The sequence below is a fragment of the Daldinia loculata genome (genome assembly GCF_022478755.1).
Source record: "Daldinia loculata strain CBS 113971 unplaced genomic scaffold F4817scaffold_9, whole genome shotgun sequence".
Lineage (NCBI taxonomy): Eukaryota > Fungi > Ascomycota > Sordariomycetes > Xylariales > Hypoxylaceae > Daldinia > Daldinia loculata.
The window spans coordinates 382,130-395,171 of NW_026054863.1; the positions used below are offsets into that span (position 1 = coordinate 382,130).

A 13,042-nucleotide genomic window follows, 5' to 3' on the forward strand; every position below is an offset into this window, starting at 1 on the left:
ACTCCTTTCCCATTATCAGGTAGGTAGGTACCTAACTAAAAACCTGTTGACCTGATTGGGTGCAACGATAAATACATTCCGTAAAAGGCATGTACTAAACCGTCGCTGGTTCTTCTAATTGGCCACTTTCCTTGTTATAGCCGTAACTGGTCGTCCGTTCCAGTATTGCGTCCCCGTCCATAGGACGAGGCCGGGGCTGATAAAGAACAGTCTTGACAACGTAAAGCACAACGTAAAGCATCTCGGAGTATAGGCGAAACCCTGAGGAACCCAATGCTTAACTACTTGTCTACGACCATGTCAAAGTAGGTGGTTTAAAGGAGCAGTCCTACATGTAGACCAAAGGTTTGAACGATAAGCTCTACTTAAGCAGGGTAAATATATTATATTAAACTATTTGTAAATTAAAACGGTCAAATCCCAATACCACGACTTTTTACAGAATATCCCGTCGAGAAACTCCAAAGCAGCCTTCAAAAACAGTTAGCAGCTTTTCCCTCCCGATATCTTCAGGCTCGCGCCAATCCCAAGTCCGATCTAATTATTTCCGCCGCATGCTCCGCGAGGGCATAGACGCTCGCCACGGAACTAGCACCGACGCTAATAGGGAAAATACTCGCGTCGCAGACGCGCAAGTTCTCGCACCCGTAGACCCGCAGGCGATGGTCCACAACGCCGCCTAGTTCCCGCGCCATCATCGAGCACGTCCCCGAGAAATGATGCGAGCCCGTCGCCCACTCGCGCACATACCGTCTCGCGGCGTCGAGGTCTGGGAACGACGGCGGCGACGGCGGGGCGCTGGGGTTGCGTTTCCCGCCGGGGACGATATGGTTGGCGAGGGGCGCTGTGGCTGTGATTGCTTGGAGGAAGTGCACGTGGCGCGCGAGGATCTCGACGTCGAGGGGGTGGGAGAGGGATTTGGGGTCGATGGAGGGGGGGGATGGGGATGGGGATGGGGATGGAGAGGCGGATGTTATGTGTACGGAGCCGCGGGAAAGGGGGTACGCGAGGGTTATGATGGCGGAATAGTATTTCTCGTTGCCGGGGGGTGGGCCGGCTATTGTGCCGTCGGCGGCGTAGGTTGCGAAGCCGGGGATTGTGAGGTATGTAGCTGAAGGCTTGGTAGGCGAGATAAGTACCGAGCTTACGAAGTTTTCATGTGCCTTTGCGAAAGCTTCTGTTGTCTTTTCTGAGTCGTTTCGAAGACCCTTGTTACTTAGTAGTTTCTCGATCTCCTGTTTGCCTTCGGGGGTTTCGATTCCGGGCACAGGCAGTTGTGCCGCGACTTCAAGGTTGCCTTTTGTTCCGAATCCGATCTGTTTCTCATAATCTGCTTGTACGGCAGCGAAAGCAGGTGCTTCGCCCCTTAGAATACCATCCATTGTCTCGAAGCCTTTCTGATCCACAACCTCGAAGCACATACCAACAGTGGGATGGTTTTGAAGGTTTTCACCAACATGTTTGTTATCGACTATCACATTGATTCCGAGCGATTTTAAGAGCTCCGCGTCTCCAATGCCGGATAATTCGAGTATTTGCGGGGAGTTGATTGCACCAGCACTGAGTACGACCTCTTTCCGAGCTGTTGCTATTTTGATTAATCCGCCTTGACTATACTGAACACCAGTCGCCTTGGTAGGTTTTGATCCATCAAAAAGGACCTTCTCTACATGTGTCTCAGTATAAACAGCCAGATTAGGCCGCGGCCGCGCTCGCTGAAGGTATGCATTGCCAGAGTAGCTTCTCTGCTTGGTGGCATGATCAATGCTAATAGCAGACAGATAAGCGCCATAGAACTCCCCAGAAAGAGAGTCCAAAGATGTTGGATATCCTAGGTTGGCCAGTGTAGCTTTCCATACCCTTAGCCACTCGGTATCTTCAGGAAAGCTAACTTCGAGGGGACCATTGCCCTGTATCTCCTCGGAAGTCTTTGTCAAGGTATACGTTCTTCTCAAGGAATCGGAGAAGGACGACCAGTCCCAGCCGGGATTACCCAGATCAGCCCAGGCGTTAACGTTGTATTTAGAGGGTGCAGCGAAAAGAAAGTTATTAAGTGCACTGCAACCCCCTAACAATCGTCCACGAGGGACAGTTATCTCTCGGTTTCCCAGTCCTATCTGAAGTAACTAATGAGCCGGTGTTTTTATCATGTTATTAATTCATAAAACATACCTGAGGGACAGTTCTGAATTGCCAGTCAGCGGAGCTACGGATGAGAGAACTCCCCAAAAAGGGGGTGCTAACTCTAGGATCCTCGGTTAAGTCCTCGCCGGCCTCAAGGACTAATATCTGCAAGCTAGGGTCCTCGGATAGCCTAGTAGCGAGCGCGAGTCCGGCTGTTCCCCCGCCAACGATTACCACGTCGAAGACTTCGGACATTGTGAAGAACAGGAATATGGCGAGCTCTACGAAACGCGCTAGCGAGTTGGAGAGACTAATACGACAATTTATAAGTTCACATCTAGCAAAGGCGATTCGGTGATAAGATTTATTAATCCCCAATTACACTGTGTACGCTCATTTTCGGATATTTTTCACGGTTACCGGATTCGTACATATCAGCCCATATGGTACGATTTGCAAATAGTGATATACATACAAATATATTGCCCAGGGGTTAGATCCATTGAGGGGCATACCGGCTATTGGTTTTTAATTTGAGAGTTCTTATTGGAAGAGAATCCAAGAGCCTCCCTTCTACCCTTGGTAGGTATTACTCGAACGAAGTTCTAGAGATCACTGTATTAATTGATATCTACGTGGTTTTCCTATTTGGGTATTCGCTGCTTCAATATCTTCGAGAGCCCGAGTATTGAGCTTAGTGGTCCTGCCGATAACCTTGGCAATAATAGCTCTAACATGCTATGCTTAGTAATACCGTTTCCATCTGCTATCTCAATCTTCTTGTCCCTAAATTCTAATCTAGCGAAGCCGTCGTCGAATACTTACCAATATATAGTATATCGATTCGTGTCATCTATACGCTAGCATCATGAGGGTAGGAAACCCCATATTTATCTAGTATTAATTATAGCTTTGATGTAAGAGTAGTGAGAGTGAATCCGCGTTAGTTAGAGAATTGCATATCGTGGTCTGGAATGCGAAATTAAATTTAAAACTTGGATTTTTCGTATCGAACAAGCACGAACAACAGAACCAGCATCGTTCGCTTACAATTTCATCCCAATTGCCTCTGCCATTTGCAAAGGACGCGGCATAAATAGCAACGATGCCAAACAAGTCTCCTTGTATGTTTGTAGCGCATCATTAGACGTAGTGATACCTATTCATAAAAATATCCTTACACTCTTCAGTCATTTTTGTAAAGAAAGCTATTTCTGAATTTAATTTTGGCTCCTTGGAATTTCTTGACATCCAATATGGAATATTTTCAAAAAAGACATTAAACGCTTGCGTAGTGGTTGGGGTGGGCGTGAAAAAAAAAAGTGTGTTGAAGTGGCCATCTGAGGAATCGAACCCCAGGGCCTAGCGATGTTCATAAGGATATTGTATTGCATAGGTAGTCGGTAGAGTAGTTCTTAGGTATGGCGGTATAGCGGAGAGTTATGAATGATTCGCTAGGCCGTTCCAACACGGCCATTGACCATTTGTTAAAACCCCTACTTGTTCTTTAGACTTATAAGTTCATCTTCTGTCTGGCAAAATACCGGATGTGGAGGGTGGCTTGGTATAGGATTCTGCTAGTTGTGGCTATTAAACTTTACTAGAGGGCAAACATGTAATTATTGTTTGAGTTGGCGGTTGAAAGTCAAAGGGCGTCATTTCTGGTCCCATGACTCCACGGACCTGATATATAATCTTATTGTGCGAGCTGGCTTCGTTTAAACATAGTAATGAAGCAAGAAAGTAGGATATATACAATGAGGGATGCTGTACTTGATATTTAAGCAAAGATTATTTGCCTAATAGGATCGTATTTATAGCTGGAGGCCTAGTCTGGGTTCAAGCGACACAGTTCTTAGTATGCGATAGACGAATAGGGGCCTATTAACAAGTGACTCAAGAAAAGGAATGTATCGAAACTTTATAGTTATGACTAACTAGTTAGATAAAAAGTAGAACAGAATTAAGGAGATAATAAGGCAAAACGTATGTGAAGAAAATGATATTATAATGGGAAATATTAAAGGTTCGATTTGTATAGAGTTAACTCTAGTTACTACTTAGTATAATTGGTGCTTACATAATGCATTGCTATAGGAGGTTAGGTATCTCCAATACTAGATAGAGTTTCTTTATTTAATAGCCAATGCCGATAAGCGGAATGACGCCATAAAAGAAGTGGGGGTACATCATGAGATACGAATGTACATGTAACATACGGTTTAGTTATAATATGTATGTATACGTATAGTTATTCAACTTAGTCATTGATACTTTTAGATTCCTCTTAAACTGCTCTTGTGCCTGGATCCGGCAGCTCGACTGATACCACTGATTAATTATTGGAAATATCTACAATGTCGTTCACTTCGATCCCGATATTGGATCTAGCCCTCTCTAGGGACGCGCAGACAAAGCCGCAGTTTTTGGCCGATCTACGACATGCCTTAATGGAGGTCGGCTTCCTATATCTCAAGAACGTCGGCATTCCGGACGAGCTCTGGCAACAAGTCATATCGGAAGGAAAGGCGTTCTTTGACATACCAAAGGAAGAAAAGTAAGTCTAAATATATATATCATATTAATAACGAGAGCACGCAAGAAGTATAAGTCGTTCTACAAGCTTATGCAAACCCGGATTTGAAGGCTTAAGATCGAGATGAAGAACGCGCCGTCATTCCTAGGCTACTCGCAGCTCTCAGCCGAGATAACAGCCGGCAAGATAGACCATAGGGAACAGATCGACCTGTCTACAGAGCACCCTATCCCGAAGCCCGACGCGCCGCTATACGAGAATCTACTCGCGCCTAATCAGTGGCCTTCGCAAGAGGTATTGCCCAACTTCCGCGCAGTCTACACCGACTACATAAGACGTATGGGTACTATCTCGATAGAATTCACATCCCTGATCGCAGAGGCCATCGAGCTACCTTCCGATGCGTTTAACCGGTATTTCGATCCGGATCAGCAGCACAAGTTGAAGATCGTTAAATATCCCGATGTATCCGAATTAGGGCTGGGTGACGGTGTTGAAGGCCAAGGAGTTGGTCCACATAAGGACAGTATGCTTACAAGTTACCTACTGCAAGCAAGTAACCACAGGGGACTGCAGGTCCAAAATATGCAAGGTAAATGGATCGACTGCCCACCGATCGACGGCACATTGGTGGTGGCCATCGGACAGGGCTTGGAGGCCCTGACGCAAGGAGTTTGCGCGTCGACAACCCATAGGGTCCTCTCACCTGAGGCGGGCAAGGGTGCGAGATTCTCAATCCCGTTCTTCCAAGGGGTCCGAGCCTCTACGACATTCGAGGAGTTGGACGAGGTCGGTGTCGGACAAGTACCAGAGGGGATCAAGCAGCGGCGGCAGAAAGTACTAGAGGCGAATGGAGGTAGGCTTGACGACGTCGAGTTTACCTTTAGGAAGGGCGGTGTAGCATCGACGCTAGGCGAGGCAACACTAAGAAACAGAGTCAAGAGTCACCCAGACGTGGGGGAGAGATGGTATCCAGACATCCTGAAGGACATACGAGAGGAGCAGGCCAGAGAGGCGGCTCAGAAGCAAGAGGCGCAAGGAACGTCGAACAATACCAACACCCCTGCGAGCGGAGGGGTTGCAGATATCAACGCCCAGGCGAAAGCAGTGGAAGCACACTAATAACGTGTGCACTACCATATACAAAAAGCGAATCATCAAGACGCGAGAAAATCTCAGTTAACTCAGTGCAATCTCATTAATCAAAGTCGCGTCGTGACCTCATATCAACACACCCATATAAGACCTCTCTGCTAAACACCAAGTGCGCCAATCGCTATGCCCATTGTTCACCTGTTCGATCGTTCCGTACAAATACGGACCATCGTTTTGTCTATTTGGCTGGAGGAGCGTCGTGGCCGGGGAAGCAATCGGCGATGGACTTATTGTGCTTATTGACAGCGTGCTCAGTGAGCCTGTGGGAGAGGACGGTTAGTTAGAGACGCACAATTGTGTATTATTAAAGTAATCTAGAAGGGAGTTAGTTACGTACTGAGGCGCACGGGTGGTCTTCAGGAAGGTCGATTTGCAGATCTGGCACTGGATATCCATAGCCTTGACATTCTAAAAGATCCCATGTAAGTCAGTGGAGATGATCTTCGTTAGAAATACGATCGTCATATCAAGACTTACCGACTTCAACTGCGACTTGGCGACCTTGCTGTCCTTCGCATTGCGCTCGCGCTTCTGCGCAGCCTTGGCTCCCTAATTGCGAGAATTAGTACGTTGTTGTCCTCTATTGTCGGAGTTGGCCGGCTTTCAGGCTGTCCCTCCTCCCGTCTCCGAATAGGAGCGTTGTTGGGACGCGGATAGGAGAACTTACGTTACCCATTATGTTAATAGAAGAAGAAAAAGGAAGGTAGACTCGACAGTAATGCAAAGACCCTCTTTAACTAGCGACTGAGGTATGGCGGTCGGGATGGCGGTTAGGTGTTGCGAAAGATGGGAAAATTCGGGGATTCAGGATGGATTTGGAAGGAAATAGATTTTACTTTTTCTAGAGCCGATGCAAGAGAGGAGCAGGGGTCTCGGCGCTAAGTTGAATCTAAATCTATTTTGGGGGCCGTTTTTACTTCTAGAACGTTTCGGGCAAACACACGGGCCACTTGCTCTTTTATCTAAAAGTTAGGAGGTATGTATTACCTAACACATCCTTATGTGATTTATTAGGATAGATTTAGGTAGTTTTTGACGCTACTATTCACATATCAGTCTATCGCTGCCTCTATTGCCTGACTGTCTTAGGTAAACAATTCAGCTTCATCGTTTAGAATACCTATATCAGCACATAAAGTCGTCTTGTTTCAAGTAAATGATTGCTCATAACTCAGGCCATCTTCAAATAAACATATGACTAAAGAATAGTAGTGTCATCAGTCTCACGTTCAGCGAGAATACCAAACAATCAAGATTTAAAATGCTGGACCAGAGTCTACTCCCAAACAACATCTCGCTTGAGCAATTCCAACAACTATTAGGCAGATATGAGTCTTTAATTGAGTCGATATCGTCAGCTAAAGGGGGTACGTGTTCGAGATAGTCACATACCTAATACTAATTAATATTCGCGGGGCTAATCACTACAAATAGCCAAGCCCGGCCAAAAGACTCTGCTGGAGCTGGAGCAATTCAGATACCGTGATGCCGTCACCGCATATGGCTCAGAGGGGTCAAAGAGCACAATGGCTCTTAACGACGTTAAAACCTTGGTTGATTGGAAGCTGTAAGTCTAGTCTGGTTTGCCAGAATACCGCCATTCGGCACGTCTTATTCTCGGGCCGTCCTGGCTCTAACTTATTAGTTCAGGCGCCATGGCAAATTCCGCCCGACCCTCATGAAACTCGTTTCCTCAAATGACGATGCACTTGTCGAGCGCATTATTCGGGAAGCGGTAGAAGAGTATCGAACCAGTTTAGATACGTCTAAAGCAGTACGCACCATCACGAATCTGAAAGGGATTGGCCCTGCTACAGCATCCCTTTTGCTCTCGGTGCATGACTCCCATGGTGTCATCTTCTTCTCGGACGAAGTATTCTATTGGCTATGTTGTAATGGACAGAAGTCTCCCATCAAGTACAACGCCAAAGAGTACCAGGAGTTAAGCACTACAGCTCAGGTGCTAGCCAAACGGCTAGGGGTTGATGCTGTTGATGTCGAGAAAGTGGCTTATGTATTAATAAATGAGGGAGCATCAGATGCGACGTCCGGGGATGCAAAGACTACTTCCCCGTCCGACGTCAAACCTGCACAGGTGGATTCATCAAGGAAACCGGCGAAGAGGAAGAGTAATATCTCCAACGACGCCACGGATCGTCAAATACAAGTTCGCCGATCAAAACGAGGCAAAGCTTCTTGAAGGCTAGGCACTCGATGCACTCAACGGGACCACTAAGAATTCTCAACCATTCCAAAGCTGCCACACCAATGCAATCTGGGACGCCGGGAACTGTATCTCAATTTACGTGATTGCATAAGCTCCCGTGTAATCATCGGCGAATATAGATGATACGACGTCGGTGAGCCCGGCAGGCTGTCTGACATATCCGGGATGCTTGAGGCTTTTCTGTCTTGTTGACATGTCAGCCTACTCAGCGTATGATCGGACCAACGGCCCGTGGGAGCGTCGTTCAGGAGCCGCATTGGGCTAACCAATAGCCAAGCCGCCCTAGACTCGTATCGGCTCTAGTAAATTGGTGCCAGGGTCTGGGTACCAAGCCAAGAGATCTCTATTTCGGAGTCCGTTGCCGAAGATTAACGCACCCAGGATACCAGATGCGGTTCAACGTTGGACAACGTGACAACGTCTGATTGCGTTTCCTTGATCCCTTCTAGACCATCCCTGTGGGTCTTCGCTTCTCAATGCCTAGCAATGCCTAGTATAATCGCTCCATATCTAGACGACCCAAACAAAACCTCTCTTTTACTTCGCCGTCCGACTACAGATGGCTAGTACTCGTGCCCCCCACGGGAGATTATGCACCCCCACGGGTGTATCGTCGCTGTGCTTCTTATACGTACTAAGAGGATGGCTCTCCCATATGAGTTTCTGCTCGTACATTTTGTTTTGGTCAGGTAACAAGGAGTTCTGCTTTAAATTTATGGGAAAAGAGAAATTCCTTTGATATACCTTGCTACGAAATTAAAGAATTAAATCCGACCTTACGCGGTATCGATGGCAGTCGACTTATCTCTACCAGACTTGGATCCTATTCCGCTTCCCGAACGATTCGCTAATATCAAGCGGAAATTGATTGCTGGCAACGAGAAAGCAGTTGCCGATTCATTCTATCGTCTTCTTGGTCGGTTGAGGAAAGAGGCAGAGCGTATCGTAGCCACTAAGTCCGATATAATACCGTCGATTGACTACCTAGATATATATGATCTAGCTAAGGTAGCCATTTTCCGGGACGCACTAAAGGAGAGAGGCGTTGCTATCATACGAAGGGTTGTCCCATCGAACGTAGCCGTATCATGGAAGGAGGAGACGCAGGAGTACCAAAGGCATAACCCGCCTATCAAAGGCATCCCGCGTCATGATCCGCAACTATACGAGTTATTCTGGAGTCCGGGGCAAGTTCGGGCTCGTGCCGACTCACGGCTACTCGAAGTACAGAGATTTATCATGAGAGTGTGGCATTCGAATAATGAGGAGGCCCTCGTGAGTAGCAACCACGCGGTAGCCTACGCAGACCGCATTAGAATGCGGAAACCCGGCGATACTTTTCTCGCATCTGGCCCACATATAGATAATGGGAGCGTAGAAAGGTGGGAGGCGGACGGCTACGGACGTGCAGGCGTCTACGCCAAAATCTTCCAAGGGCGATGGGAAGAATACGACCCCTGGGATAGCGGCGCCCGCCTTCGTGTAACTTCAGACCTCTACAACGGCGCCGGTTCGTGTAGTATGTTTCGAATGTTCCAAGGCTGGCTTTCACTATCCTCGATCCCACCTGGCGGCGGCTCCCTCCTCGCCTGCCCCATGCTCCAACTCACAACCGCATATCTTCTCCTCCGCCCCTTCTTCTCCCCACGCCTCAAGTCAGGCCCAAACTTCCTCCACGAGGATAACTGGAAGCTGCACGTGGCACAGAACAGCGTTATCCAGGGTGCCGTGCCAGGGAGCGGGATTCAGGAACTGAGCGATGCTCTACACCCGCATCTAAGACTAAATAAGACGATGGTGTCGATTCCACACGTCGAGCCCGGCGACTACGTGCTGTGGCATCCAGACGCTGTACATGCGCCCGACGCCATCCACGCCGGGGTATCAGACTCCAGCGTGCTGTACGTCCCTGCGTGTCCATTAACGCAGACCAACGCATTGTATCTGGCACGGCAGCGCAAGGCGTTCCTCCTCGGCGACCCGGCGCCCGACTTCGAGAGCGGCGGACGTCGCGGTGAGCGCGAGTACATGGGCCGACCCGGGGTCCAGGACGTCAACGACGCGGGCGGAGAGGAGGGCCTCAGGTCTATGGGTATGTTGCCGTGGGACGAGAAGGCAGGCTGTGTGGATAGAGCCGAGGCGGAGTTGTTGAGGCTGGCGAATGGGATATTGTTCCCGGATCGCTATGATATGATGGCGAGGAGGGGGGCTAAGAGGCTTTGATGTGGTGATTGGATTGTTATGATACTGGCTTGGGTTAATGGGTGCAAGGCGTGTTATGAGAATGGTTAGATCGGGTTGGGTTGGGTTCGGTTGGGTTGGATCAGGATTAGGAGGGAGTAATTTGGGGTTAGGATATTTGGTATTAGAGGAGGAGTTAGTTATACTAATGTCTGAACGTATACCTACCTAGGTAGGGTAATATATTATGAATTCCCCATGTAATCTAACTATTGGACTAGATACCTACCTATGGATGATATTCCTATGCGACAACAGTATAAGTGCTTGCAACAAGCATTTCGTACATACTACAGCATCAGGTCATTTTCAATCATTCACCACATACAACTCTCCATTTCTCTATCCCATCCCACCATACCAATACATTACCCCCTCCCCCCAACTCTCAATCCTCAAAAGTCGCGATGTTGTCCAAAAGCTCAAGCCACTACATGTACGTAGGTATATGAAGCCTCTTCACAGCGATGAAGTCCCATGGCTACCCAAACTCCGAAATTCCGGAATCTTACATCCACCGCCTTGGTAGCTCAATTGGCTAGAGCGTGGGACTTTTAAAAAAATAAAAAAAACCGGACTCTCCGGACTATAGAGGTATCCCAAGGTTGCGGGTTCGACCCCCGCCTGAGGCGTTTAGTTTTGCCATGAATGCCCACTTAGTGCTGTGGGCTACATGGTATAGTGCGGGCTTTTGCTCTTTTTTTCTTTTTTTTCTTTGAAGAAATGGGGAGTTGATTGGTTAAGTCTAGGGTTATATGGCCGGTCAGCCCTAACTATATATGTCATAGATTTTAATAGCTTTAAAGTACTGAGTCTTTAATTATATTCGGGTACTTCACCTAGGTCTAGGTATTCAAGATTCTAGCATTAAGGAGTTGACAATGGTTAGTTTCCAACTTTTTGAAACCAGTTGGATAAGGCGAGCTATGTAAGAAGCTATTAATAAGGTATTGCTAGGCGGTGGGCTAGAGCGAGACTAGCGCACCAGGTTCTTCCCCCCTTTTCTTGTCGGCCCTATGAAGACCATCAATGTTCACACAGGCCGCGATATAGCAAAAGCACTTTTACTGTTATCAGGGTATCAGTGTGAGGCTTGGCAGTTGTATAAAAACTAATGATGATAGATTTGAAGAGATTCCTCTTGGATAATTAGCTATGCATAGAATACCTAAGTAATACCGACTGCTACAAGACGAGGCGTCAAGGTCATTGCTTGAATCGCCAACCAGGCCTCTCCCATCTCCCCTTCCCCGTATGTCCTTTAGGCAAGAAGGACGGAGACAGCTTCGTTATCCCGCGAGGAACTCTAAGCTAACTATAGGAGCCTGTGGCTATACATACTGAAAGTGTCCTTTGTTCTAGATGAGGTAATCTTCAACTTCTAGTGCAGACCGTGTTTCTTAAATCTAGCATTGATAACTCATGATGAATACCACGCTTCTTCTTCAAAACGATTCCAGTGCATCATCTTCTTGGCTATTGCCAATAATGAATAGAGAAGAATGATTTATCAGGAAGTAGCAATCTTCAGGCAGCTCTCCTCTGAGAGGGTCTCACTGCACCCCCGTTCTAGCGTCAAGATAATTGCGATGAAGTTTTCCATGCCCTATTATGTCTAGTATTGCCTTGGACATCTTTGGGATGTCGTGACGGAGCAGAAAATTCCTAAAAAGTCTTTAATCCCCTGGATAAGGGTTTTCTGTAGGTGTCGCTGTATGTCTTTGGCATCTTGGAGTTGCCGTACGTACGGTATGTATGGGGTACTCAGGAACATTGCCAAGTAATAACAGCTTGAACCATGAGATGACTTCGTCATTTTCGCGTCCAGTTAGTCCCTAGGAAATTACACCGATAATATTGTAGGGTATCTTGGATTCAACCAGGGGACCTATACTAGGGTGAGCAATTAGATAGCATGAAGGGTGATAGCGTAGCTAGATACGTACGTAGTTCTAAAGTCGATCCTAATAATCAATACCTCGGAACGATCATCGTTAAAGGCCCCTGTATTGAATAGCTCCATAGTGGGTTATAGGTATGGAGAATAATAAGGTAAGTCGGTATATCATTAGTTAAAATCTTCTTTGGTGGTAATATGTAAAGCTCCAACTCTGTAACTACTATCGTTGAATTGGAATAAAAGTGTTGTTCCTTCGTTGAACGGGGAGGCACCCATACGATCGTCCAAGCTCTCGTAGCCTGGCTTGTCGCCCGGCTTCTTATCAGCCTGACCAACGTTGGTGTTGTTGTTGGCGTTGGCGTTGGCGTTGGCCAGAGCATCGTGATGGTTAACAAGTTCGTCTTCCATCTGTTCCACGGACATAAAGCCAGGGATGTCATGTTCCTGGACATCCTCTTGAACATCCATCGGTTCTGACACTAGGATTTCCTCGTGCTCCTGGAGATGCTCCATGGATGTTGTGGCTAGAACTACAATGTCTTTTAGGTAGTCAGTCGGCCGGTCATTCCTTGAAAGTGGACGTGGCAGACTAATAAAACGTACTTACAATTGTAGGAGAGGCGTATGTAGTTAACATAATGTTAAAAAGAGGGTGTGAGTAACGAGGTATCCCAGATCCGTGTTAAAGTGAAAGGGTATTATGTAATAATAGAAATTATGGTAGGTTATCTGTCAGGCAGTTCTTTCGTCACCATGTCAATTAAGACATAGATTCAAAGTTTATTGTAAAAGGGTATAAATAAATAGTTAGACTAATAGGAGTTAATTAATGAGGAATGTGAGGAGGGGAGTTGTAAAA

The 13,042-nt window shown here is 47.0% G+C and overlaps 3 protein-coding genes and 1 non-coding gene across 4 annotated transcripts; 3 read left to right on the top strand and 1 right to left on the bottom strand.

Annotated features, from left to right (window-relative positions):
• Nucleotides 1-303: 303 nt before the first annotated feature.
• Nucleotides 304-2,459, bottom strand: F4817DRAFT_329331 (putative GMC oxidoreductase). Its single transcript, XM_049302262.1, has 2 exons — nt 2,173-2,459; nt 304-2,117 (listed from the first exon to the last, which is right to left on the bottom strand). The coding sequence occupies exons 1-2, from the start codon at nt 2,377-2,379 to the stop codon at nt 510-512; spliced, it is 1,815 nt and encodes a 604-aa protein (XP_049161712.1). The 5' UTR covers nt 2,380-2,459; the 3' UTR covers nt 304-509.
• Nucleotides 2,460-4,392: 1,933 nt separating this feature from the next.
• F4817DRAFT_329333 (Clavaminate synthase-like protein) lies at nt 4,393-6,504 on the top strand. The gene is made up of 4 exons (XM_049302263.1): nt 4,393-4,681; nt 4,771-6,075; nt 6,153-6,223; nt 6,293-6,504. The coding sequence occupies exons 1-2, from the start codon at nt 4,482-4,484 to the stop codon at nt 5,780-5,782; spliced, it is 1,212 nt and encodes a 403-aa protein (XP_049161713.1). The 5' UTR covers nt 4,393-4,481; the 3' UTR covers nt 5,783-6,075; nt 6,153-6,223; nt 6,293-6,504.
• F4817DRAFT_357049 (DUF1479-domain-containing protein) lies at nt 5,939-10,265 on the top strand (the record flags this gene model as incomplete). The annotated part of the gene is made up of 5 exons (XM_049305871.1): nt 5,939-5,955; nt 7,091-7,182; nt 7,250-7,382; nt 7,466-7,971; nt 8,839-10,265. The coding sequence occupies 5 exons, from the start codon at nt 5,939-5,941 to the stop codon at nt 10,263-10,265; spliced, it is 2,175 nt and encodes a 724-aa protein (XP_049161714.1).
• A 537-nt stretch (nt 10,266-10,802) lies between these two features.
• F4817DRAFT_t41 lies at nt 10,803-10,915 on the top strand. The gene has a single exon. It is a non-coding gene; the product is annotated as a tRNA-Lys (tRNA).
• Nucleotides 10,916-13,042: the final 2,127 nt, after the last annotated feature.